Here is a 27,630-nt window from a genome sequence, read left to right as displayed (position 1 = left end):
AACGTGACGCGTTTTACAATAACCCAAGCACCTTCAGAGTACTTTTCGACACAGTGCATTTTATGGAAAGTTCATTTCTGACCTTGCACTCTGTTAGCCTACCTCGTGTTTCAGGGAAGGACTGGGACGATAGGGAATGCACAGCACAGTGTCCTAAAGAAAACTTAATGTATGCAGGTGGTATGATAGTGCTACCTTTGGATAAATGGATAAATATTCTAGTCTTCTCGGATAAGGACGAATAAACCGTAGGCCCCGTCTCCCGCAGGGTTAGGGGTAGGAGACGTTTATTTCCCACGCACGAGATTAATGTGTCTTGCATTGGATGTCCTCCCCTGGGGTGGGATGGGTGGGAATTGGCTCTGAAAAACCCCCATGGGGAGTGGTCAACCAAACTATGTATGTATGTATATATGTATGTATGTATGTATGTATGCATGTCTCCCTTGCAGCCGTTTTTAGTTTCGTCACGCAACGCTCCTCCCCACCTTGTGGGGAGGAGTGTTACGTGACGAGACTAAAAACGGCTGCGAGGGAGATTAGTGGTATGAGAAATCGTTCATTTTCTGGACGGGCTAACGACAACCCCTTCGGCCTTAAATAAGCCAGCTTTCACATTGATTTTCAAGAGGATTCCATGAGCGGGGCCGAACGGGTCATATGTCAGTATATCTTGCAACGACACTTTAAGCTTCTGAGAGCTGAGAGGACGAGGAAATATTTCTTTCTGTGTGTGCATAAAATTAACAGGAACCTACCTTTTACTAGAAATTTCTTTTTTTTTTTTTCCATTCTTCAGGTGTACATTGTGTTTGCGTTCATTCAACTTCAAAAAAAGAGAGCAGCAACGTGCAATTCATTCCTGTTAAAACTCTTCAATTTATTTGCTGTTATGGTAAGTTTTCGTGTTTAATGAAGCCGTTGTTTGAAATTCAATGTCTTTTCAAAGTTGTTCACTTTTTATTCTGATTCTGCGTCAAGTGCTGTGCACCGTGTTTTGATCTCATGACATAATTCTCTCCGCTTTATTTGGGCCTGAAAATAATAAATAAAATGAATGTTCTCAGTGAGCCATCTAGCAAAATGTTAGGACGGAAAGTATGAAGCAGAAAGCACGGAGAAAATTTCCTGTTAGCCAATTTTCTGACCTCTTCTCTGGAAGCCATGTCTCTGAGAGTTACAACTCCTTGCTGAAGTTCCCTGTCACCAATCACCACACAAAACGGGACTCCATTTTCTTCACAGAACTGAAACTGATTCAGCATTTTAGGATTCTTCTTGTAGAGTAGTTCAGCCTACGGAAAAACCAAGTAACAAGATAAAAAAGACAACATGGTTAGCTTTGAAGAAGAGTACTCTTGCTAGCTACAAGGCCAATAACAAAATAGATAGCAAGCGACGAAAGACCAGAATCCCAACCCAGGCTTGACGATGTATGTTTCAGTCTTGCCGCCTACCCCTGAAATCGGATCCGTTAAGAGACTAAAATGAGGAAGAAAGTGATAACAATCGAAGGATAAAAGGTCTGATAGCTCTTCTGGTTGGTAGAATAGTAACGTTCATTTTACTAAGTGTTTACCACAAGTTAACGGTTCAACTGATTGTAAGAGCACACGCATTAGTCAGTTGAAAATACTTCCTTATCATCAATTCAAAACACAGCAGGTTGATTAGAGAGGACACTTGTGTTCATGCCCATCAAATTACAAAAACTCGGCTCAACTAAGCCTGCCTATTTTAAGAAAATCACTTCTTGAGAAGTCTTTACCTTAATTCCTGCCTGCCATAGCTCGTTGACAAGTGTTAATCGTTCAGTCAAGAGATTTTTCTGTCCTGACGCCACTAATACTTGAGTTTTAGTTGTCCGCACTTTACCTTCGGCCTGAAACACAGACCACAAGTTTGAACCACATCAGAACTAAAATAGCCGTAATACTCACCAAAAAAATTTAATCCATCTACCTTCGGTACGGACAGAAATTGCAAAACGATCGTTTTATTACTATGGATCCATAATTTATAATTCATCAAAGTAGAGTAATTTTTGTATACACAATTTTAAATTTAGAAATCTATAGCCTTACAAATGGGTTTTACATCGTCGTGTCTGTATTTCGTATGAAATTGTAATGTATTTTATTAAGTTTATACTCAGGGCTCACAATGATAGCAAGTAGCTCTTTAGGGCTAATCTGACGGGACTACCCTGAGGTTTATTTTTATTTTTAAATAAAGGCATCTACTCCACTCCAACGTCAAAGGAGCTCCTCAAAGGTGAATTTTCTGAGGCTTCCATAAATTATTCCCTAAAAGCAAAAGCTTCTGTGAAGTCTTCAGTGAGTCAGCTATTTAAAATAATTACAATGTGAGCAAGTCCACTTTGACATTACCGAGAAGCTCCTCACATCATATATAAATACCAAGTTACCTCAGCTTTAGCCTCAAGAATGGAAAATATTCTCTCTATTCCTATACTAACTCCAACGCAAGGCACCTGAAAAAACATGTTAACAATAGTTACATGTGAGGTGAGGTGAGATAAAAAAAAAAAAAACAAACAAAGCTCCATTTCACACCAATTCTGAAGAGATCAGTTACAGGTAAAAATTCGTTACTCTCCTCAGAGCCGTTGAAAAACTCAATAATTCATTTTTTTAATAAATTATTATAAACTAATGTGGGGATGACCATAGTTCACAGGTTGTACCCATTAAGGACCCGTCACATGTAATTACCAACTGTTTTACCTTCCTCCCTTTGGGATCAAACATTCCAACCAAGTTGTCATAGCGACCACCACCAGCCACTGACCCAACTCCTACAGGCTCACCTAAAGACAATCAGGGAACAAGACTGATTTATTACAGCTTAAGTGATCACTGTTTCCCGGATAGCATCATGTGATCTTTTGGAAACAAAAAGAATGAATGACACAAGGATTTGCATCCTTATTGGTGATAAGTAATCTTTATCTGAGCTCAGCCTTGATAAAATCTTCTTCTCATGGGAAGTCCCCTGCTTTTTACAATGTTTAGAATCTCTGATTTGTTATTAAGTAACTAAGTTGTACAGCACATTAAGTTTTACCTTTGGCTGCTTTTCCTAAATCTGGTTGTTTTCCTGTTAAAATTGCTTCATATATGACACCTGTGTAATAGTCCAACCCTCTTGCCAAACTCAGATCAAATGACACCTGAAATGGGAAGAACTTTTCTTGAGAACAAAACTCAACCTCTCTCTCTTTATAGGCTAGAGACATACTTGACGATATTTTGACTCGAGTGACATGGCGAATTCTTACAAAAGTATTTGTTGCTGTGACTGAATTTTTTGTTGCAATTATCAATTATAAGAATTCAAACTGGTTTGATACAGCAATTACTTCCATAAAGAAGCTTGCAGAGACCTGCAAATGTCAATGTTGCTATTAAACTAACCTTATCTGTGATATCAAACAATCCTACATATTGGAGAAGAAGTTTCATGTCATCTAATGCAGCCATGGCACTCTTGTTTTTACTGAGGGCTTCATCTGCTGACAATGATTCTACTAGTTCCATTCCTCCCTTACGCTTCACATACTCTCCTATCTTGTCTGCCACACTGGGATCCAGACCCTTCTCTCCCACCATTTCTGCCATCACCTCTTCCCAAGGAAGCTTTGTATAATGTGGAATAAAAGGTACAAGTATTTAAAGAATTCTCAGTCAAGATGACAAAAAAAAGTGCCTTGCTCAAGATTAACAATCTAAATCTAAATCAGAGAAAATTACCACCTTTTAACTCTGTTCTACTTAGCATACCAATGAGGTCTCTGTAGCTCAGTTGGAAGGGCTGAGTTTGAAATCTTTTTGAAACTCAGAACATTCTCTTGTTGTACACTCACAACAAATACCTTTCCAAAAAGGTAAACAGTTTAAAAAGATACATAGAGAACTGAATGTAACACTTGACACTTTCCAACTTTTGAGACACAAGAACAAGAATATTCAGCCTTTAATATTCTGCATTAGCCACATATCTATTCCTTGCTAGAATGCTCTGTACAGTGCTTGAATTCACCCACCTTGTCCAGTTTATCAACAGCAGAACAAATTGATCGAAAATTCTCTTCGGGTACTCCACAAACAGCAAACATGCCATCCAGCAACTGACGATGATTCACCTGAAATAGCCAGAACAAAGCCATTGGGAAGCCTTTCAATAAAAACTGGGATTGGCCACATAGAGTAAGTTCTTAATAAAGCTTTTAATAATCAGGTAAACATCATTAGTAAAAATGATACCTTGACTGTGAAGTCTCCAAGTTTTAAATCTGTTAGTATTTCTGATACAATCTTTACACATTCTGCATCAGGAATCATAGGATCATACTTCCCAGCAAAGTCAATATCCTGAGGAAATACAACCTCTATGGTGACAAAATTTTGTACTTGTAAAGTGTGTGATTTCTTTGCATGCAGGATAAGTTAATAGATACAAGTAATTATCCATGATAAACAAAGATAAATCAGAGGAAAAGCATTTTCACAAATGGCAAGGCTTTTGTACATTGCGAGTAAGAAAAAGCTCTCTCTGATCCCATTGTAGAAAAAGATAAAATGAACTTCGGCCTCTGCTTTCTCACATCTCAATCTCAGTCTACAGTTTCCCTTGACTTACCTTGTTTCTCTTCCCTCTGCCTCATAATATTAGACCTAACCTTAACAAACTCCATTGAGGGGTACAAGTTGGCTTTCACTACCCTTGGTTCTGCATTACAAACTTTTTGTAGATGTACCAGTTAGATACTCATGACGCTACTTACACATTGATAAAATTCCCTATATCGTCCTCTTGTCATGGCTGGATTGTCTCTACGATACACTTTGGCGATGTGATATCTTTTGATTTTGTCAATCTTGTTCATAGCAACATATCTTGCAAATGGTACCTGAGAGTTTAATTAAGGAACCAAAAATAAACATGATGAACCTCAAGTCAAACTTACAGCATTTTCAAATCCCAGCAAAAAAACAAATTATCATCTTCTTTAAAAACAGACTGTCCATAAGTCAATTCTAAAAGATACTGTTAAGTCATATCTCAATGATAACAACTCTCCTCCTTGGTCTGCAAGATCATAGATTAGCTTGGAGTCCTCACCATATTTCCCTGTCAAAGTTTCCTACAAGTAAGGCAGAAGTTAATTAATTCTACAACCAGCATCACTTAGTAATGTAATGTCATTCAAATCCTCTAAATAATGATATTCCAGGAAACAAATTTATGCTGGCAGTAATAGTGACTCTCACACAAAATAAATAAAATCCACTACAAATATTGCATGTTTATAAAGTCCAGTGCAAGGCCTGTTAGGCTGGCAAGACAGTAAATCCTGAAAAAAATGTGAAAAACCAGAAACCAAACCAGAAAACTGGATCTGGGCTGGCGAAGGAGTTTGTCCCCAGTCACACCAGGGTTACTATTGGTCCTGTGGTGGGCCAGATATTTACAGCTGTGGTGCAGGAACATACTCACAAGCTTCCCACAAAACATCCAGCAAAAATACACAAGACCATAATCACTTTAAACATTTTTATCCACACAGAGGAAAAAGCATTGGACATAGAGTAGATAGATGTATCTCTATCTGAAACTCATGGTCAACCTAATTGTTGTGAGTCACCTACATGTCACGCTGAGGGTGTACAATAATGCAGATTGGGTACATGTTGGACACTTATCCATCTAGGGAGATTACAGTAATACCTTCATTTCAAAGACTGGTGTATCAATCTGTTCTGCTCCATGTCTTTCAAAACAGCCAATAATAGCTTTAAATGCTTTAGCTCTAACAGCCATTTGCTTTGGTGCATAATCACGAGTTCCCTGAAAATGAGAGAGACCCAGTTACAGTTGACAATAAACAACAACAACAAGCACAAACTATTCATACTTACAGGAAGTATAAGCTGTTGGAGAGAGGAAGTAAAGCATTAAGTAATGTTTGAAAGTCTGATTCAGAGTTGATCACAAGTTAACAAATACTACAAAACCCTGCAGTAAAACTTTCATCATTTGCTCTCCCAGACATTAGCAGTCACACATGCCCATCATATAAGAACAGTTGACAATGTCAAGGTTGTCTGGGGAAAAGAATTGACAATTTTGAGCAACAAAAATTTGAAATTTTCATCTACAAGCCCAGCAGCTAAGAAAGCAGGTAGCCCATTTTGCCATTCTTCTTTAGGTTTTTCAATCACTTTGAATGCAATATACCTTTGGTGTCTTGAGAACAAATTTCTGGCTTCCTTGCTCATTATCAATCTTCTTCTTGGGTTCCACTAATTTAGCTGTTTCTTCTTTTATCTGTTTTTTACAAAGAAAAGGAAAGAGCACTTAACAACTCCAATTTCTGAAATCTAAGAGTGGCTTAGCAAACACACCACAGTGGTTACTTCCAAGTTATCATGACATCACTCTCCATAAAAACTAGGAGACTGAATTTAAATACAATTTAACCAGCTTTTTCTGTAGCTGTTAAATATAAACAATAAAGGCATAGCATCAGGTACCACACAGAGGTAAAATTTTAGAAAGCTATGGATTCTTATCTGTCTGAAATAGCTTTGCCAAAGACAAAGTCTTAAAACAGGGCATATGTTAGAGTATCATACTGAGGTCACTGACCTTGCTATCTAGACAGTAAGAACAGGAAAACAAGCAACCTCGCAACAATTTTGGAATGATAGAAATATTCCCCAACAATTTAGAGGACATCATCACAATGTCTGGAAACAGAAACCAAGTGTCACACACATTTTTAAAGCTTTAAAATTTTGACAGAGCCTCCTTTAAAGATATTATCAGTTTGTCCAGTTCCTACATAACCCTGTTTTTGTGTACTGTTACAAATATCTTAAATATAAAGATTTAGCAACGCCAAAAAATAAAAGTCCAGTTCACAAATCACAATGGGTGTACCACAATGTAAATCAAATACTCTGCATGTTGAGGCAACATTTAACCAGTGCATGTAACTCCATCTGTTACGTATGACAATGCAACTTATTGCATCAGAACTTATCAAAAATATCAGCCGGTCAAATAATGTAAAAAATGAATAGATTTTCATTTTTTTCACAGGAAGGAAATAATCTACTTTTTCCTTCTTGCATTTATAGAATGTCGTCTTTTCAAAAAATTTTTTCCATATCTTGGAACGTAACCACGTGTATCTTACCTGATCACGACACCAGGAGAATCTTTTTCGTTTCATGTAGAACAGTTTGTTGACGCTTTTAGAAATATACTATTTACCTTGCTTTTAACTTCATCTGTCTGTTCTTCAAGTTTTAATTTTCTTATTTGTTCTCCTTGTTTTTTTATTGCTTCCTGTATTTCAGTCCTTGAAACTGGACTGTCTTTAGACGCCATCTTGAGTTACTGGTCAGCGGACACTTGAAAAAGAAAGGAAATTATATTGCGCATGACTCATCTAGCAAGTAGACTCCCAATTTTTTCCCTAAGTTATTTTTGGAGTTTTTTTTTCCTGAGGATTAGTCGGACACGTCTGGTCCTGCGCACTTTGGTTAATTTTCAGAATCATACCTTTGCAGCCGTGGAAAATTTTGCGATCTTGGAAATTTCAGTATTTACCTTGTGGGTTCAATGTTTTCTTGATGTTTTGACTTGATTATCCGTCGCTTAGGTGATGCCCAGTGTCACGCACTGAGCGACACAGTATTAAAAGACAATTTCTATGGAAAGATCTCCTAATTCATGTAAACGAGCTTGTTACAACTGAACTAAACTGTCTTGGGTATTTCACTGGAGATTGAAAATGACGAGAAGAAGAACTAGTTGATTGTATTTTATCGTTCATTACAAAGTTTTGTAAGGGGTCTTTTACAATCCATTGAAAAAGCTCAGAAACAACTGTAGTACATCGAGTGCACGACCTTGAGTGTTGTGATCACTGCCATAAGAGGACAAGTTACTCACTTTGGATAGAACTCTCAAGATCGGTCACAAAACTGCCTTACTTCTGCATTGAGCTTTCCATACTGATCTTAATTCTTTTAGAGATCTTCAAGTTTGGTAATTCTCCGGCAACACTGATCAGGTTTGTGGCGTGGTTCAGGGTTGGCAACGGACAGCGAGTAAACAGAAAATTCACTTTATTTACATATTGAGAACGGTTTCGTTATCGCCAAATATCAGGATCACCATCAGTACGGAAGTTTTTGTTTGCGTGAAGAAATTATTACCCAAGGATATTAATTGTACATTTCGTGTGGCTATTGTAAGACTATGGCTGAGTTTAATGGAGACGACAAGGACAGGATATTAGAGGGTGGTGGAACTGTTTCAGAGGTTCGTGAAAAGAAGAAAAGGAAAAGGGCGAAAAGGCCAAAATCTAATGAACACTTACCATTTTCAGAGCTGCAAAATGGTGGGATTTTGCGACAGATTTCAAGTAATAGTTACGGAGAACAACCGAAGCGTGTTCAATTGGCGCTTGAACCAGTGGCAAGTCGAGAAAAACTGATACAAATACACGAAGAGCTAAATAACCCCCGTATTATATCACGAACAGAAATCAACCAGGATGAAAAAGATTTGAGGAAACTTGCTTTGCATCTAGCGATGAGTAAATCAGAGGAGGGGAAAAACAGCAAATATCTACATCACGATTATGTCTTAGTTCATAAAACTGGTGACAATCGAAATCTGCATGAGAAACTAAGGAAGAAATTCGAGGCTGAACTTCATTCACAGGGATTCAGGGTAGAACGAAAATACACTTCAAATAAGACATTCGTGATATTGCATTGTTCATTTGAGAGACTTTGTGAAGAAGCAGAACATGTATCTTTGGAAATGCCTCTTGCTGGGGTAGGCCTGTCAATTTTTAACAGCTAATTGCTTATTTGTATGTATTGCTTGCAAAACACTTTTGAAGCCTTAAGCTGATTTAAGGTAAGAGATTGGGAAATTATCACTTGCACTGAAGGTTACAGGCTAAGAAGATAAGATGTCTGGCAGAGGTAAACGCATAACACAAAAATAGCAAACTATGTTAATCATCTTGTTGTAATGTTTATTTTATAAAATTAGGGATGGTGCAAGTTTTTCATTTTTATCTCTTATTTGCAGTATGTTGTTCCAGAGACATCAAGAAATAGTGTATGGAAACGATTTTGGGATCATTTTAGAACTGATGATGAAGGTATTGTTACAAATAATTTTTTTTAGATTTAGAATGCTTGGCGACATCATGAATTTTTTCTGCAATTACAAAATACTTTGAGAGATTGAATTCAAATCCAGTTTGGTTCCACTTGCATTTTGATTATAATAATGTTTGTGTCTTTTTCTTGCAGTTGATTTCGTCAGTGCACCATTTTGTGTCTCAAAGTCTCAGATTTATGAGGGAGTAGAAAATCCTGACACATTCTTCAGACCAGCTCTGAGATCACTTTTGGTGGGTATAAATCATCAACACATACTTTGCAAGAATTGAATTTCATCCAATTTTTCAATTAATTTTCTAAATTTATTTAATTGTGTAGGTTCACCACATTTTAACAGATTTAGATGTCAGAGACAAAGAAAGTAAACAGCTTGGTCAGAATGCACAAGGTCAAACTTTATCTTTTGTTCTTACATTTAATAGAAGATCCAGGAAAACTTAAAATAGCTGAAATGTGATTGATGATCCTTTTTGATTGTTGCTACTTTTTATGCTGTGTTTATAATGTCCCCGAAGAGTTAAAAACAATCTGCCAACAGATCAAACTGTTCATAGGTTATCAAGCTGATCACATAAAGATTGTAATTGCTGCCTTCATTTCACAAAGAGTCTTTCAATGGTTGTTCAAATTGAAATAATTAGTGACAATTGTTTCAGAAGTTACAAAAAGAGTGCTGGGAAAAAATTATGGGAAAAAATTGATCTACTCACCTCAGACATGTGTTATATTCAGGGTGTTCGGTTGTAACATAAATTGTATCAACTGGATTGTAGTATCATCAACAGGTCTGCGCTTATGGTTTATGATCTGTTTTTAGGTCTGGGGTACATGCTCGTGGAAGAAGCATACACTGATGCATTTATTCTACATGAAAAGTCTGAATATGATTCTGAGTTTCCACTTGCTGATGCTGGCGATGACCACAGTTTTAAGTATGGTCAGGATATCTCTGATCCTCGCAAAGCCTTGCATGACACATGGCTCAAACATTTCAGATATCAGCCTCTCTGGAAAATAAGGAATTACTTTGGAGAGAAAATTGCCCTCTATTTTGCTTGGCTTGGTGAGTACTCAGAAGAACAGTTTTGAATAAATTTTGCTGACCCCTCAAATTTAATGGCACAGTTAATAATCTGATTTGAATGCATTATTTTTGTTTTTATTTTCTCTAACATTTCAGGTTTGCTGACCCTGTCGCTTGTCATACCCATGCTACTAGGGTTGGCCATTTTTCTGTGGGGACTTAGCGTTGCGTAAGTAATTGTAGGCGTTTATCACATAGAGGACATCGAGGTACTAAATCTGACACCAGACCCGTATAATTGTGATTCCAATACGATTTAATCTGATATCAAACACGTCAAGCTAAAACACAAACAAGAAAACCTAGTCTAAGCGACATTACAAGGAGCTAAACTAAAACAATAATTATTACATAACAACACAAAGGTCAAGTGCATGACCCCTAACAATAATCAATCAAATAATAAACTAAAACAATAAGGGGAGAGAAAAATACGCTTACCGATTGTCCTCTCTGTATGCCTTATTAACCAGAAGTCGCAAATGATCGCAGATAACTTTATCGCAGATAACTCTATCACACAAACTCGCATAGATTCTCCTTTTAGCAAAGTGCACAAGGCCACAATGCACGAGGTCGCAATAATGTCTCACTAAAACTTAATATGTAACTTAACGACAGTTACAATTTTCCGGATTGATTTTGAATTGATCAATAGTGTGAAAGGTACTTACTGTAGACACTTGTGTGTTATCCCAATACCATAAGGGTTAATAATACAAGTATTGAGGGGTACTACTGCACACTTTTCCATTATGAGATATAACTGCCACGTGCGACTGATACTTTTATTGGTAAGGAGAAACGACTCTAACACAATTTTCAACATGGGTTCCAAGGAGACAAACAAACAAGGTGAAATGACACAGTTAAAACTGCAAATAAAACAGTGAACAAAAAACTATTACCATAGAAACTAAGATAAATACACTAAGAAAGCTACAGCAACAACAACAATGAAAACTATATAATACAAAACTTACATTTGTTGCAATATTGCTGATTCCCTGTCTAGCAGCGAAATAGCTGGACGAAGAGATGACAAATACAGTCGAACTTACTGGACAGAAATGCACAAACTACGATGAACAATATGGTTAAATACATGCTACATTACATAATGTTACAAAATGACACAAAGAAAGGGCACGCAAAATTTTACTACAATTAGCACTATTTGAACAAGAACAATAAACAAAGGAAAAGAATAAGGCGATATCAATCTACATGAGATTACACATCATATAAGTCGTGATATAACAATCCCTCCTAAATGTTCCTATTAATTAAAACTGAAAGTGTTTTTATTTCCACCATGATCTAATACATAACTTGGTGGGTAATATAAAGTGTAAAACACACCCACAGTTGTTGCAGTTTTCATGAATAACTTTTGTTCAGATTTTATTTCATAGACAGCTTAGCCTACATGATCAGCACACTTCCTTTGCTTGACTGTATATTTTATTGTTCTTTTTCTCTGGTGACACCACTTGTCCCTGCATGTCATCACAGAACTATCTACTGTGTGTATATATACTGTTTGTATGGAGTGAACATTTCTATGGAAGTTAGATTCCATAAGAGTGAGATTTTATTAGTATTTTCTATGTGGTGTTCTAATATTTTGGCTATGACTAATGTCAGAAAAAGATTTTCATTTGCCCCAACTGATTGATGATCAATATATTGTGGTTGCAAGATTTTACCAGTTGTGAAGGTTGTTTGCAAATCTCTTTTTCTTTGCAGGAAGAAAATTTATTTTTGATTGCTATTTCCCTTTGACATATTGTCCTGATGCCACATGGAATCACTTGTTTCACCCAAAAATACCTCTTTCTCTGCCTAGCAATCTTTTGATCTCTTCCTTGTGGCATGTGCATGGCTTTGTTCAAATCTCTTTGACTTACTCATGTTTATAAACTTGAACTTGGTAGACCTCTATTATTCTTTCCCCTGACTAGCACTCTTCAACTCTATAAAGACTTACATGTAGAAGAATTTGGTAGGTGAGTTGTCTGTTGGGGTCACCTTCTGTTTGTCTCTTTGTAGTGGTTTGACATTCCTTTCTCTTCGAGTTGGTTCCTTTTTCTTTTGCTATAGCGAGTTCTTGTACTCAAAAATCCTTTCTCAATTGTTTTTGTCAATTGCCACACATCTCAATTGAAATGAAATGTTTGTTCATGAGAAATTGTTGTCACTTCCTCGTACTCCCTGCACAGTATATCTCTCATTCGTTTCATGTTTGAATTGTCTAAAAGATCTTGATATTAAGGACTCTTATCACTGACAGTGGCTGACTTTCAACAACTTCAGAGGAATTCTTATGCTGTCACAAACTTCCAACTCAGTACAGTTGACCCTTGCTCCAAAGTTCAAACCATTCATTGTTCATTATTAATCAACCATTTGAGAAAATTCTGCAATTACTCAATGCCTAAGTCTCTAACAATTTTATGACTAATAATGGCATTGGCTATTAGTGCTTTCCTTTTTCTTGTTGATGTATATGAAGTCTGTTGTAACACGGACTGAAATATTTTTACATTGATTGATCATGTAGAGATTAAGGACAACATTAATGGCTTTTTTAACATTTTCCAAGTGAATTCACTTAAGTCAGGAATTCCCCCTATTGGTTTTCTATCTTTAGTCTTTTTGGTTAATTTGAAAAATACTTCAATGTTATTTTAAATGTATAAAGGCTGATAGTTTCGAAAGAAACTGTTTGGGGCTGCGTCAGTGGGAGTAACGAAATAATTTGGATATATCAACAAAGTTGAAATGGTAAATTGGCCAATTTACCATTTCAACTTTGTTGATATATCCAAATTATTTTAAATGTGGCAACCCTATATCTCTGTTTATACTTAATGGCAAACTCTTGTAAAACTTACTTGGTTTTGGTCAGGAGTACCTTTTGGGAATCATTGTACAAATTAGTTTAACTAGAAGATGATTCCATGTTTCTTTGTTTCTCTTTTGTAGAATCAGAGATAATCCTTTGGATGAAAAAGAAGAGAATGCCACATCTGCCTCCACCTTAACAGCCTGGGCAAAAAATGCATTTGACAATGATGCCACACCGTTTTTCGCTCTGATAATATGTTTGTGGGGTAAGTTTCATTTAAAAAAAAAAAAAGATTATTTTAAGATATATTTAGCTCATTTAAATGTTAATGCTTTAGCAGCTACATGTAGGTGTCAGCTGTGCATATTATAGGTAAATAAATAAATCTTGTTCAGCTATAAACATGTTTGTCTGTAAGTTGTCATATATTCTGTTTTCATACGTCTACGCATGTTTCTTTTTGGCAGGTACATTATTTTTGGAGCGATGGAAACGAACAAATGCTCGACTATCATACCAATGGGATGTTGATACATTTGAAGAACAGGTACAGTGTATTTTAAAACAAACCTTACTGTTCTTTTCCACTGTGAATATCCTCTAACAACGTCATAATTAAATGTTTTCAGGAACCAAATCGCCCACAGTATTATGGAACTGTCATCAAGAAGGTAAGATTCTCATACATTTTTGTTTTTTGGACAATTTTTACATTAACGTTATCATGATCTCTTCTCTAATGCAGGTAAATTTTTATGTGTTGTTGCTGTTTTTTCTCCCAGGACCCAGTAACAGGAGACGACATCTCAGTTTATCCAGTATTTAAAAGATTTTTCAAGATGATGGGCTCATTTGGGGTCATGCTCTTTATGGTTCGTTCATTTTTTCCTCGTCATGTTTTGAGTAGATGTTCATCATGATTGAAATAATTGGGTATTTTGTCTCCCACGTCCTGCACACGATGTTAACCAACTTCTAACAGTGTGTTTATTAAAAGTAATTACACATCGCCACTACACCATTTTTTTTCTCGTAAAATGAAAAAACCTTATAGCAAGCGTGCTAGTTTGGACGGACGCCAATAATCTTCTTGTTTATTTATTAACGCGAGAGCTTTTACTTCCTCTACAGATTTGCCTGGTGCTGGCGAGTGTTGTCGCTGTGATTATTTATCGCGTCATTGCGAGGGTAGATTTGTTCCAAAGTAGAGGAGAAGCTGGCCAGCTGATAGCAAGTGTTACCTCAACATTCCTTAATACCGTCTCTATCATGATTATGGGCAAGGTCAGTAGATTGCAGATACATTTCTTGCAGTGTTGAAGACACTGGGGCTCAGTTCATTTTCAACAGTTTCCGTGAGTGGCATGTTTAACCTCACCAATAACATCCTGTTTCTTTCGTAGCGATTTATGATGTATGAGTATCATTAATCAGTTCCACGAGAGTTTTCAAAATAGATACCATTTGGAGATCGTTTGGTATTCTTGCGGAAAATTTTATTGTTTACCTTTTTCCCCTTTTTGATATGTTAACATCCCTTGCGAACAAGGACTGTTTTAGATTAATAAACGAACTATTGCATAAATAGCGCTCTCTACTGCGAGGATCGTGCATCATACGTATCTACAACCGCATTTCAAAATATATGAACTTCATATATTCATTGTAACCAAACAAGGTTGTATTAGTTATATATCAAGCTTTTATTTGTCATTTCTAAGACGGTCGACGCGGTGCGTAGAAAGGGGAAGTGGTAATGAAAAAAATCTTTTCTGTGTTTTTTTCAGATTTACCAGAAGTTAGCCGTCTACCTAACGGACTGGGGTAAGTGTATTCAAATAGCCTTATTTCAGTCAAATGAATGAATTTTTCAAATTCGACCGTAACTATATGTTTTGTAGACAAAACTTCTTAATTTTCTTTTCTTCACAGAAAATCACCGCACGCAGACGTCATATGAGGATGCGCTTATCTTAAAGTTATTTGGATTTCAGTTCGTGAATTCATACACATCGCTCTTCTACATAGCTTTCTTTCGTCAGGTACAGCTTTGAATAGAACTTTAACAACAGGTGTCTTAATTCTTTCTTTACTTATGCAAAAAGCCCCCCTTAATCTGTTTGTATTTCTTCAATTGTTTACGCAGGGTACAAAGGAAAGTGGTGTGATCGGTAAAGGGCAAAACTACAGCGATGAGTGCGGAGAAAACAATGACTGTATGAGTCTGTTGTCATTACAAGTCGCCATGTTAATGATCATGAAACCTCTTCCCAAACTCTTCAGTGATGTCATCAAACCGTGAGTATGATCAATGCTAAAATTTTTAATCTGTATTGAACGTTTTGTTGTTGAGAAACCAATGAAAGCTCGTAATGAAAATAAGCAAACGGGAAAAAACGCGGGAAAACGCGAGGGACCAACTCACGATTGGTTATAGTTTTGCATCTGATTGGTTCAGAGATAAAGGGATTATATTTTCATATTGGCATTGGTGTACTTCACAACTCTTAACACTTAATTCGCCCTGTTTTGTGCTGCTGTTGTCCTTTGTTGACCAATCACAGAACGAAGTAAGATTAAACCAGCGCAATCCCAGAATACTTCCGGCCTCCTCAATCGACAACTGCTGGAACCTTCTAACTTTGCCTCTACAGGTGGTTGGTGAGCCTGTGGAAGAGAAAATGTTGTAGCAACCAAGTTTCAGTTAGCGGTGAAATCACAGTCCGTGTAGAAGATTACTTGGAGAGGGAGAGGAATAAAGCTGAGCTTGGAGATTTTACGCTCTCTGAATACAACGAGAAAGGTACGCTCGGCCTATAACTCTGTCGTTTCCTAGTTATTGCTACAGAATTTCATTGAATAATTTTTAAGATAATAGCTATTCATTTTTATCCTGCTGAACCACCTTATTCTATCCATGCTTTGATTAACGTTTCTGACGGTTATTATCGTTGCTTTTATCTCCACAGTGTTACAGTACGGATACCTCATGGTAAGAATCAAGACTCCTTTGTGAAAGATCAGCAAAATATCTTAATATTTTGCTTACATCGGTGTTAATTTCAAATGCGTTATCCTTTCAGCTTTTTGCTGCAGCGTTTCCGCTGGCCCCACTGATTGCACTGTTAACCAATGCCATCGACATGAAAGTGGACGCCAGAAGGTTGTTATGGACGAACAGGCGGCCGGTGGCTTTTAGGGCTGAAGACATAGGTTAGTATTGTTATAATCCTAACTGTTCTTTTTACCCTTTTGCTTTCTCCGCCTGCAACACGTTCTTTGTCTTGTTTTTCTTGCTCCAAGACTAATTCATGCTGATAGTTTTCGTGCGCTTTACACCGGAGACGAGTATTGGTTTCACCTTAAGGCTGAACTGGGATTAATTCTGAAATATATTCAAAGAAATAGCTCTTTTTAAGACAAATGATTTCTCTGTAACGTTTTCCCTTGTGTCTTCCTAAGGCACGTGGTACAGCATTTTAGAATTTCTGAATGTGGCAGGCGTGGTTACAAACTCGTTTTTGGTAGCATTTACGTCATCGTACGGTCGATCATGGGAAGGCGAGCCGTCCAAGACCAACACAACTGAAACCATATTCAACAACACAACGAACACAACTGAACAGGTCATCGTCGTCACTGAACATGTAGTAGGGCTAAGCAGACTTTGGCTAATAATTGGATTTGAGGTAAGGCCATCATCGCTTCTTTTTGTTTGTACCAGGGGTAAATTAGAGAAAGTTATGAATATGCCAAAACCTCAATGCTTAAGTATGTTGGAAAATCTCACTTGGAAGATTTGCTTCTCTCTGCAGCACATTGTGTTTACAATTAAGTTCCTGATTGCCTACATTATACCTGACGTACCTGCCGATGTTAAGATGGCTCTGTCCAAGGTAACAACTTTACAATGACATAGCTGAAGGTGCAAGGTCGTAAAATTTTGATTTGTTTTTCAAATAGTATGAAACCCTTATGATATGAGTTTTAAAGGGAGACAGTAACCAATTAGGTGAGATCAACCCATAAAGAATGATTAAAGGCTGATAGTTTCTAAAGAAACTGTTAGGGGCTGCGTCGGTGGGGGTAACGAAATAATTTGGAGATGTTAACAAAGTTGAAATGGTAAATTGGCCACCGTAACGATTACAAAAGCTGATGTTTCGAGCGTTAGCCCTTCGTCGGAGCGAATATAGGAATTGTGGGTTGTGTGTGCTGGAGCTACGTTATTGGTGGGAACATGGCAACGAGAACAACAAGAATAAATTAGTGGAATGAAAAGCGTTCGTTGATCCCTGTGGGATTTAGACTGCCGGTTTGAAAGATGAGTTTTTGTTCAAGAGTTTTACGGCTTTCTGTGCTACCTAAGTGTAAGGAAAGACCGCAGATTGCCATATGTTGCTTAGAATGGTTAGGTAAATTAAAGTGTCTAGCGACTGGTTTCGATGTGTCCTTGTCATTTTTTTCCACGTCGCGAAGGTGTTCTTTAAATCGGTCGCCTAGTCTTCTGCCTGTTTCGCCGATGTATGTATTTTTGCAATAAGTGCAAGTTATGCAATAGATTACATTGGCGGAGGTGCACGTGAAGTGATCGGTGAACCTAATGGATCGTTTGGGTCCCAATATTTTATCAGTTTTGTGAATGAAAGGCTGATAGTTTCGAAAGAAACTGTTTGGGGCTGCGTCGGTGGGAGTAACGAAATAATTTGGATATATCAACAAAGTTGAAATGGTAAATTGGCCACCGTAATGAAGGGCTAACGCTCGAAACGTCAGCTTTTGTAATCATTACGGTGGCCAATTTACCATTTCAACTTTGTTGATATATCCAAATTATTTTGTGAATGAAAGGACACGTTTTGCATCGTGCACGAGTGCATTTAAGTGCCTGATTGGTCATCAGTCTGAAAAGAACTTCTGACCAAAAGATTGCCTATGTTTTTGTCACGTTTGAATGAAATGAGCGAAGGCTGCGAAAAGATAGTGCTTGTCTCTGGATCGTTTTGAAGTAATTTAAAGTTTTTAAGAATGATGGATTTAACTGAGTGGTTGTGAGGGTGAAACGTGAGAATGAATGGAATGTGGTCGGAATCTTCCTTTTGTGACGTTTGTAGTGCTGAATGTCGAACAATAAGTTGGGCGCGGTGGTAACCCGCTTGAACGACAGAAACAGGGTTACCACGTTTATCGAAAAACTGGCGCATTGACTCTGATTTGTGGTGGAAATCAGAGTTATCACTACATAAACGACGAAGTCTTAGAAACTGAGAAAAAGGAATGGAATTCTTAACGTGAGATGGATGCGAAGACGAATATAACAAGTAATTATGCGAGTCTGTAGGTTTGTAATACACACTGGTGCATAAACCGTTGCCTTCAATTGAAACTTTGATGTCTAAAAAGGATAAGGAATTGTCAGAAATTTCCCAGGTATATTTCAGAGCCGGGTGAAAAGAATAAACTGCGGTTATGAATTGAATCAGTACCGTAGAGTTCAGGTTTGGAGCCGTTGTATTGGCTGAAAAATTGGTGTTCGACAAAACCTACAAAAAGATTGGCATAGCTAGGTCCCATTTTGGTGCCCATGGCTACACCATTGGTTTGTTTGAAGAAGTTGTCCCCGAATGAAAAACAATTGAGTGTGAGCACTAGTTAGGCTAAGCGTAGTAGTGTTTCAGATTTAGGTTCCCTAACAGTACGTTGATCAAAAAAATGTTTAAGGGCCAGAAGGCCTTCGCCATTAGGAATGACAGTGTAAAGAGACGTAATATAATATATAATAATATAATAAAGAATGATTGTTTGGAATAGAAAAAATTGAACAAATAGTAATTGCATAGGCGAAATTTCTAAATTAGAAAAGTTTGGCTTAAGTTTTCTTGGGACGAAAGCCGTGACACAGCTAGTTTGTTACCTCCAACCGCTACTTTGCTTTTTCGTTGTACGTTGTGAAGAAAGTTCTTCATTAATGATCATTCTGTAATAAAAGCTAAATTTTCCTTCCTCTTTTTCGCAGGAAAAGTATCACGTGACTAACATTCTTGCCAAGGCTGGTGTGCGCAAAGGACCTGGTAACAAGTTGGCAGAATCTGCCTCGTCATACAGAAGCCGTGGGGCTGAAAGTGAACATACCTCACCATCCAACTCCACTGAAGTTCATATGACCGCTAGTGGAAAAAGACTAGAAAAAAATACCGCTGACAACGGAAGGGTGGAAGTGGTTGTGGAAAGGCCACCGGTGGAGAGTGGTATGGAGAGACATTTGTCCTCCCCACGATCCACCCGTCTGGAACCATTGCCAACAAGCTTTACATCCAAACACGCAATTAGAGCGTGATTTATGGCGAGGGAGGAGGGAGTGGGGAGGGAGGGAGGAGGGAGTGGGGAGGGAGGGGGGGAGTAGAAATTGGAAACACGTGTAAACTCCCCGTTAGGTCGTGAAGGACGAAACACATCCGAACACGCCTTTTGAAATTCAAGCATTATGAGAAAGTAGTAAAGAGCTAAGAGTTCCATACTGCTCTAGACATTGGGTGCGGTATTTAAAGGAAAATGATTTATTGCATGATAGGAAAATTTTCCTATCTCAATAATAAGTTTAGCTTTTAAATTTCCCATACATTTGTTCACAGAACCAGTCATCGTTGTACGTTACTAAGATATTTAATGGCACTTTCTCGGTGTTCAAGGTTTTGTAATTAATACGGTATGTCGCAGAATTAAATTTCTCTATTTCTTTATGGTGTGTCTCTCGTTCGTGCTTTCCTTGCAGTTTTTCTGTTCACTAATGATCGACTAACTTCAAAGTTTCATCGCATGGAAAGATTCAGAACGAGAATTTTGTAGTGCTTCTTCTGAGACTCAAGGGTCACGTAGACTCGTCGTTCCCGGCTTTCCGCGGGAGCCTACGAAGCTTAGTCCTAGTCTTACTCTACGAGAAATAGTCGTCCTGACAACTCGGCAAGCGACAAACTTGGATTTCATGATTCTTTGCTATTTAGATGATAGAGCTCTCAACAGCTTACCTTCTGTGTAAGCGAATTGGTCTAATCTTCAAATAACTGAACGAAAACTACAAGTAGGAAGAGCTTCGCTGGAAAGTTTCTTACTGAGTCTAAGTAAACCAGCAAATTTTCACTCCAAACTCTGATCGTCCCCAGGTCTCTTCGAGTAGCTGGCGCCCACAATTTTACTCAACTTCACCTTCTTTCATACTGGATGATTAAAAAAAAACAAAAGAAACTATGGAACTGACAAAAGAATAAAAAGTCATTCACCCTCACCCATTTCATACTAAGTATATGAAGACCTATGAAGCGGAGTGAAAAACTCTACTGTTAAAGATATAAGAAATGAAATACACATCTTACTTATAAATATACATGTTAACAAAAACTAATTATTTTTTGTTACATTTAATCATTCTGTCCTCGCTTATTCCCTTCCAGTTGCTTAATAGAGATTTTAACATCCTCTTACTTTGCGTTTTCACAACTCACAAAATAAGAAATTATATCAGAAATGAGTCTTGCCCTTTTCAACATGACCAGTAAAGTTCGGGAGTAATGTTGCATTCTTTTTTCATTTATCAGTAATGGAGATCCAGCTCCGTACTCGATAATACGTTGAGTGTTATCCTACGTTTGTATCGTGCTATCCAAAGACGAAAACGTAAAATGTCAATATCAATTTAACAATGTAACTGGTCAGTGATCAAACACTGCACTCGGCACACTATTATTTTATATACCAAACGTTCTTTTAAAAATTTGAATTCTGAAAAGTTTTCGAGACTTCAAAATCGGGTAGGATTTAAAAAGATTTTCGACTCTCCTTTGGTACAGGACAGAGTTAGGCAACCAAGATAAGGTTACACTTTATTAAAGGGGCTGAGTTCTGCAATGCTTTACATCACAGAAGGTGTAGCAGAGTTCGTGACCTCCCATATTCACGTGTTCAGCACGTGAAATTAAGGTGGTGGAGGCAAGTCATTAGATCGAGATTGACCTATTGCGTATTGTTGTAGTATTTCTGGTGCACTGTTATAAGCAGTTGGAATATGTAACACAATTATTTTATCCTTATCGAGCTCAAAATGCACGAAATCTTCTCTGTTTAGAAGGGTAGGATCGTCATCCACACCAGAAGTCATATCGGTCGCTTGTGTCGTCGATAAATACAAGGCGTCTGAGGAACGTAAATCAGTTTGAGTGAAATCTTGTTTTCTGCATCCTTTGGAGGTTGTCCGGTAAAGTGACATAGGATGGACGTCATTTTCACAGACACTACTTCCCCTCTCACTGTTTTTCTTGACGTCCTCTAAAGTTTTAAGCTTGGCGCATGACCGACCATCCGTATCGTCAATAGTTGTGATTTCTTTTAAAGGGACTATATTGTCATTATGGCGTTTGTGTATTTCACAACTCTTAACAGTTAATTCGCCCTGCTTTGTGTTGCTGTTGTCCTCCACAGAGCTTTCTGATGTCACAGTTCTGACCGTTGTTTCGCCTTTCGCTTGTGAGTCTTGTGGTTTGCTGAAAGGTTTGGTGATTTCATCAAGAACAGATGCAAGATGCTTTAGATTCAGAATTGGTCTCCCATTAACTTTGAAAAGCTGCAAATTCGCCATTGTCTCGTAGCCTGTTGTTAGCTCCGATGCGAGAACCTGAAAAAATATAAACATGAAATATCCAGAAGTGTTTCTTTATACTCTATGAGGGAGACAAGAAATATAAGTGATAGAAACCGACTCATATTTCTTGTCTCATGTATTTCCAAATCGTTTCTTCTAAGACTCTCTAAGGGCAAGCTTTTTTTAAACAGCATGTTGCTTGGAGGACTTGAACGTGAAGAAAATAAATGATAGAGTGCGATAAATTCTGAGCTCGGATTGAAATATCGAACTGAAGTTCCCATACTATTTCCAAAACATTGATTTTATTTCAATGAACTGTCGAAAGGACCTCACACTCCTCACCAAGAGGATACAAAACTAAACCCAATCAAGAATGGGTCTCCAAAGTTTTAGCTTCAGTAAGGCGTGAGTCACGTGATCTTCCTGTTTAGTAGAATACAGTTATCTTCTTACTCACCTGACTAAGCAAAATGACTTCCTGCCCCGTTTGATTCAAAATACCGTAAAGAACACGATCGCAGAGCCTTATGGGTGCCTTTCGTGCCCAGTCTTTTCCGTACTGATGTTGCATGTAGGGTTGGGAGAGAGACACAAACACGAGGCCAGCGTACACGAGGTAACTAAGGGCAGAAATGTTAGTGAGGGAGTTAAATAGCGAATCCAGTTCCCCAGTACTCATTTATACTCTGGCTAGACAGAAGCACTGTGAAAGTTAAGTGTCTTACCCCAAGAACACAACACAATGTCGGAGTCAGGGCTCGAACCCAGGCCTACATACAGAGTTCAGTGAGCTAATATTACCAAGCGAGTACATTGTACCATGACTCAGAATGACTAGTTAAGAATTCCTACTAATTACCTTGGTCTTTTGTCATAAAGCTGGGTTGGTACAAGTGATGTGATGAGATCCAGTGTCACCTCAACCTGTATGACGTGACCTTGCCTTAGAATCTTCAGTTTGCAGATTTCACCAATAAACATTTGTGACAATTTGTAGTCAAAGAGAATACGTTCATTACCGCGAAAATGAACCTAAACAAAAACAAAAACACTGCTCAACAAGTGATTGGCCCAACTGATAAACAACAGCCACATGTTACAAAGTTCAAGTCCAAGAGAATACGTTCATTACCGCGAAAATGAACCTAAACAAAAACAAAAACACTGCTCAACAAGTGATTGGCCCAACTGATAAACAACAGCCACATGTTACAAAGTTCAAGTCCTGTTCGGCAGAAGTGTAGTATATATGTCGCAGGTAATTTTTTTTCTAAGGTAAATTTAATTTCAAAATTGACGTTCACCTCGTTTTAAGGCATGATGCTTGTGAAACACGAAAATATGAAAATATCTGGATATGTCTGAATCAACAAGAACCACAAGAAGTGATTTAAGCTAACTTCTCTCTACAATAAGGACATCTTGTCTAGCTAACAGATGGTGAGAATGGATGAGTTTAGCAGATAGAGGGTGATATTGACACAGCTAATTTACAAACACCAAATTCTTCCAAGTAATTGGCAGGGGAATGTGTAGCACATGAAATGGAGTATTCTCTATGAGATCTTGAGCATAAAGCATTAAATTAAACCTTCTACATTATGGCCTTGTACCACTCTAGCACCAGGAAAGAAAGATGGAAATTAACAAATAAGAGTGTGGATTCTTAGTGCTTGCATTGCAATTGGCCATTCAGGCTCATGTTGAACCACAATTACTTAAATTTGGATTGATTCTCTACCTCATAAAATTCCCAAACAATAAATCCTTGTAAATAAAATACGAAAGATGGTTAAATTTTGGAGTTCAGAGATGAAATGGAGAAATGTGTTTTTCATCTAATCACAAAAAATTCTGAGTACCATGAGGAATTCGAACCTCAGATCTTCAGATTCCACACTCCATTGTACTACCACTGAGCCACAGAAACTTAATGGTGAAAAAGACCATTGTCAAGTTCATATATGACATGCCATACATGTCAAGGAGCTGGCAAACATGTTCTGAAACAGCCATAAATAGTACTACTTTTCTTCATTTTCCATAACTTCTCTTATGGATAAAACATTGTTCATTACAACTGGCAGCATCTCCATTAAAAAATTTCATTGGTACTGGTTACTAAATATAAGTTAATTAACTCACTGTTCCATTGTCTGCAATCACTTCTTCATCCACTGCCATAAGGACGTCACCTCGTTTCAGCACACTGCTGCAGCTGAACAAAGGAAGGACCTTGGTAACAAGGACCCCTGTCTGTTCTGCTGACAGCTGAAAGTAGTGCCGCATGTGCTCACTTTCAATTGGCTGCCATTTGATTCCCAGTCGGCAGAAACCATTATATGTACTGCTTTTCTCAATATCCCCCAGGAAATGTTTTATTACTGTTACCTGAAAAGGTTGATATTTGTCATAAATTGAGTTTTTAAATGTAGTAAGTCCTCCACACATTATTTATACCGACAATAAGAAACAAGGTAATTTGACTAAAACAAAATAAGTAAAAAGGATAATATGAATGACTCACAGGTATAATGTATCCAATGTTTTCTGCATTATCCAGTGTTTCAAAAGCGATTCCAATCACTTTGTCATCCTGAAGGGCAGGTCCACCACTGTTACCACTGTTTATTGCTGCATCAATCTTTCCATTATGAGAAATAACATTAGATAAGTATTTCATCAGATTTAAGAGGACCTTGTTCTAATATGAATTTTCAAGTACTAGGGTTTGAGGAAGACAGTTCCATTTTTAAGTTTGGGGCCCAATAGCAGGTCTACTATTTAAATGATGGCCACGTATATAGCGGCTCACTGACTGGTCATTGAGCACTCACTGACTGGTCCTTGAGCTTCTTGAGCTAACTTCTTTAAATAATTTAATTTTCAAACTTCCAGATGAAAATTATGATTGTTAGAACTAACAACTTAGCAAATAGTTAAAAAATCATGTCAAGGCATAGATAATTATACATTGTACATCAACACACATTTGACACATAATATAAATAATTCTAACCTGAATTGCTAGAAGTTCAACAGCAGAGTGTGCATAACGTTGAATTTCCACTCTGGAGACAACTCCTCGTGTGACACTTATATTATCTCCACCAGTTGGAAAACCAACGCAAACCACATCCTCTTCAAGGGCAGGTATCTCACCAAATTCCAGAGGACATAGGTCCTCCCAGAAGGTTTCATCTACTACACCCAGCTTTGAGAAATTATAGGAGTCAGTGAACTGTTAACAATTAATCAATTTTAAAGACCTTTCACTTTTGTATTTATGTCCCATATCTTTACTTGAAGTTGAAAATTTATGTTGCAAGGTTCAAAAGCAATTGTAAATAGTTACCATGGCAATATCACACTCATGGCCAACATGAATCACATGGGCATTGTACTTCTTAGCATCTCCATGCTTACGAACTCGCACCTAAAAAATAGATTAGACTTAATATTAAAAATCAAAGAAGCTACAGCGATATGAATTCTTAAGGCCAGAGATATTAAAGATTCACAAAATGTTTCATTTCCTTTCAGTACAGAACCTAAATAACACATGAAGGCTATAACTACCAAAATACAAAGCTGCTGCCATGCATCATGATTTAAGGTAAATTCCTGATAAAGTATTACTTAATTTCAATCAAAAGTTAAAAGTCTGTCCCAAAAAAAAAGAACTACTACTACTTACAGACTTCTGATAGGCTACTACATGTCCATTGGTGAGAATTCTCCTTCCAGAAATCACAAACCCTGATCCAAAGACCTGCTGTTGTCGCTTCATCTGCCATGGCATACTATAGTTAGGAGTTGAAATCTGAACAAACAGTTTCACTACTGATTTCAGCACCTGAGGAAAATGTACACCACAAGAAAAAGCTGTGCATTAATGACAAAGAGCTAAGAATACAGTTGCCAAATTTCATCTATTTGCCATGTAGATTTTTCTCAGTTTCTACTGAACACTACTATGATAGGAAGGGTAAGTGTCTGAGTGTTCAGAACTATAGCTGTCTTCTCACGTTCTTCGTTGCCATTTCTATGACTGTCATAATGATAACAAAGTTTGGTAATGATGTTGGTAGAAGGACTAAGGAAAGCTATGTCTAGCACTTCACTAATTAATCCATCTTAACGTATGATGCATGATCCTCACAGTAGAGAGCGCTATTTATGCAATAGCGAAAACCAGACCTGAAAAAAATCAGGCCTGTATGGGATTCGAACTACTGACCTCTGCGATACTAGTGCAGGGCTCTACCAATGGAGCTAACAAGCCAACTGGAAGTAGGCCATTAAGTTGATTCGTAATAAACCCGTGATGATAAATCAGATACAATGCATATATGAAGTTCACATATTTTGAACTGCGGTATTAGATACGTATGATGCATGATCCTTGCAGTTCATATATACAATGTATATATGAACTTCATATATACATTGTATCTGATTTATCATCACGGGTTTATTACGAATCAACTTAATGGCCTGCTCCCAGTTGGCTTGTTAGCTCAATTGGTAGAGCGCTGCACTAGTATCGCAGAGGTCAGTGGTTCGAATCCCGTACAGGCCTGATTTTTTTCAGGTCTGATTTTCGCTATTGCATAAATAGCACTCTCTACTACGAGGATCATGCATCATACGTATCTAATACCGCAGTTCAAAATATATGAACTTCATATATACATTGTATCTAATTTATCTTTGCCCCTCATAATCATTACTCAGTCTATATATTGCATTCACATTCATAAAAAAAATCAATTTGACATTATAAGATAGTTTTAAAGATTGAAAACTTTTTTTACCTGCTACATAAAATTATAAATGATTTTGGCAGACCTGTGGTACTTTTACATTTGGCTAGAAAAGGGTACACTTTAGGGCTCTTGTAATAGAGAATATGGTTTTGGAAGTGATAAGTCCTAGAATAGAGTACTCTTGTTCATGTCTTTTTCTGTTGCAAATAAATGATTAAACGAAATTTTTTGAAACCCTGTGGCTCTTATACAAGTTACGTATATTACAGGTGTTCTTAAACTTTACTTCCTGCTACAAACATTGAGTGTCATTTCGGCAGCTGGACAGTGTATTGAATTGAGCGAGGTAAAGCCACGATCACAATTACAATCAATTTGATATTTATCAAAAAGATAACCAAAGCGCAAAAATAAATTATTATAGAGATCGAATCATCTGAGTTCTTCTCAAATTCTTGTTTCGAATGAAAGACATTTAAATTTTGTTTAAAATTGATCAACTCGTTAGATCTTTATTCGCGATCGATTAATGCAGTGAAGGGAGTTTAGCATTAATCAGCGCAAAACAGTACCCACTGAGACAAGTTGTTCATATGCTGTAATTTAGAATATTACGCTTTTCATAACGAAATTAAAAACTTAAAAAAGCGGTCACTTTCTATGACTCGAACACGACATACGTAAATTGTTGGCAAATTTGTCATTCTTTTCATTTTACTCTTCGGGCAGAATACTAGCATCAAGACAAATCCGGTGGTGGAACAAACCTTTTCGCTGGTCTTCAAGTGTGATCCAAAATGCTTTTCACTCATCTTGCCGTTAGAATACTCTAGTGATCACCCTGATCTAGAAAAAATTTTATGACTAATATATTGTAAAACGTCAGGGTTGCCGAATGAGATCGAAACATGTCAAGTTCCCCTGCGGAATTGTGGTATGTAGTACCAGTCTCCTTTCAGCAATCGCATCTTGTTTACGTCACAACAGGTAAATTTCATCTAATTCTTCAAAGTTTTGTCGAAGTGTTTGCACTAAGGATCTCTCTACAGTTG

At 37.4% G+C, this 27,630-nt stretch overlaps 3 protein-coding genes across 5 annotated transcripts; 1 reads left to right on the top strand and 2 right to left on the bottom strand.

The window, feature by feature from the left end:
* Window positions 1-859: 859 nt before the first annotated feature.
* Window positions 860-8,543, bottom strand: LOC111332856 (histidine--tRNA ligase, cytoplasmic). 3 transcript variants are annotated; one of them, XM_088733843.1, is made up of 15 exons: window positions 8,417-8,543; window positions 7,303-7,442; window positions 6,262-6,351; window positions 5,752-5,871; window positions 5,072-5,167; window positions 4,808-4,933; window positions 4,287-4,394; window positions 4,067-4,165; window positions 3,438-3,659; window positions 3,088-3,193; window positions 2,748-2,830; window positions 2,429-2,494; window positions 1,769-1,882; window positions 1,149-1,295; window positions 860-1,035 (listed from the first exon to the last, which is right to left on the bottom strand). In XM_088733843.1, the coding sequence occupies exons 2-15, from the start codon at window positions 7,417-7,419 to the stop codon at window positions 961-963; spliced, it is 1,569 nt and encodes a 522-aa protein (XP_088589969.1). In that variant the 5' UTR covers window positions 7,420-7,442; window positions 8,417-8,543; the 3' UTR covers window positions 860-960. The 3 variants fall into 3 exon arrangements, with proteins under 3 accessions (XP_088589969.1, XP_022794053.2, XP_022794055.2); XM_022938318.2 differs by lacking the exon at window positions 8,417-8,543 and adding an exon at window positions 6,673-6,773 and having other exon boundaries at window positions 7,303-7,438; XM_022938320.2 differs by lacking the exons at window positions 7,303-7,442; window positions 8,417-8,543 and adding an exon at window positions 7,226-7,276.
* On the top strand, window positions 7,529-19,914 carry LOC111332854 (anoctamin-7). Its single transcript, XM_022938315.2, has 20 exons — window positions 7,529-8,880; window positions 9,142-9,214; window positions 9,369-9,469; window positions 9,558-9,627; window positions 10,057-10,302; window positions 10,420-10,492; window positions 13,312-13,439; window positions 13,642-13,721; window positions 13,804-13,845; window positions 13,957-14,046; window positions 14,306-14,458; window positions 14,962-14,998; window positions 15,107-15,216; window positions 15,321-15,472; window positions 15,829-15,977; window positions 16,144-16,166; window positions 16,258-16,387; window positions 16,637-16,863; window positions 16,990-17,070; window positions 19,191-19,914. The coding sequence occupies exons 1-20, from the start codon at window positions 8,296-8,298 to the stop codon at window positions 19,509-19,511; spliced, it is 2,871 nt and encodes a 956-aa protein (XP_022794050.2). The 5' UTR covers window positions 7,529-8,295; the 3' UTR covers window positions 19,512-19,914.
* On the bottom strand, window positions 19,709-27,506 carry LOC111332855 (uncharacterized). The gene is made up of 9 exons (XM_022938316.2): window positions 27,346-27,506; window positions 25,507-25,665; window positions 25,165-25,245; window positions 24,829-25,023; window positions 24,337-24,453; window positions 23,955-24,200; window positions 22,669-22,841; window positions 22,267-22,429; window positions 19,709-21,839 (listed from the first exon to the last, which is right to left on the bottom strand). Exons 1-9 carry the CDS (start codon window positions 27,388-27,390, stop codon window positions 21,144-21,146), a joined length of 1,875 nt encoding a protein of 624 aa, XP_022794051.2. The 5' UTR covers window positions 27,391-27,506; the 3' UTR covers window positions 19,709-21,143.
* Between the last annotated feature and the right edge of the window lie 124 nt (window positions 27,507-27,630).

Source organism: Stylophora pistillata, chromosome 9 (genome assembly GCF_964205215.1).
Source record: "Stylophora pistillata chromosome 9, jaStyPist1.2, whole genome shotgun sequence".
Taxonomy (NCBI): Eukaryota; Metazoa; Cnidaria; class Anthozoa; order Scleractinia; family Pocilloporidae; genus Stylophora; species Stylophora pistillata.
Note: the sequence above shows the minus strand (reverse complement) of the source record. Positions and strands in the feature narration are given on the sequence as shown.

Coding starts and splice junctions, on each gene's coding strand:
- LOC111332855 (XM_022938316.2), bottom strand. CDS start 27,390: ATGAGTGAAAAGCATTTTGGATCACACTTGAAGACCAGCGAAAAG. Junction 24,454..24,828: donor TTGAACTTCTAGCAATTCAG/GTTAGAATTATT, acceptor CATAATGGAAAG/ATTGATGCAGCAATAAACAG. Junction 21,840..22,266: donor AAGTCATTTTGCTTAGTCAG/GTGAGTAAGAAG, acceptor ATATTTTTTCAG/GTTCTCGCATCGGAGCTAAC.
- LOC111332856 (XM_088733843.1), bottom strand. CDS start 7,419: ATGGCGTCTAAAGACAGTCCAGTTTCAAGGACTGAAATACAGGAAGCA. Junction 4,934..5,071: donor CATTGAGATATGACTTAACA/GTATCTTTTAGA, acceptor TTAAACTCTCAG/GTACCATTTGCAAGATATGT. Junction 2,495..2,747: donor TTGATCCCAAAGGGAGGAAG/GTAAAACAGTTG, acceptor ATGTTTTTTCAG/GTGCCTTGCGTTGGAGTTAG.
- LOC111332854 (XM_022938315.2), top strand. CDS start 8,296: ATGGCTGAGTTTAATGGAGACGACAAGGACAGGATATTAGAGGGTGGT. Junction 14,047..14,305: donor TTGGGGTCATGCTCTTTATG/GTTCGTTCATTT, acceptor CTTCCTCTACAG/ATTTGCCTGGTGCTGGCGAG. Junction 15,217..15,320: donor ACATAGCTTTCTTTCGTCAG/GTACAGCTTTGA, acceptor TTGTTTACGCAG/GGTACAAAGGAAAGTGGTGT.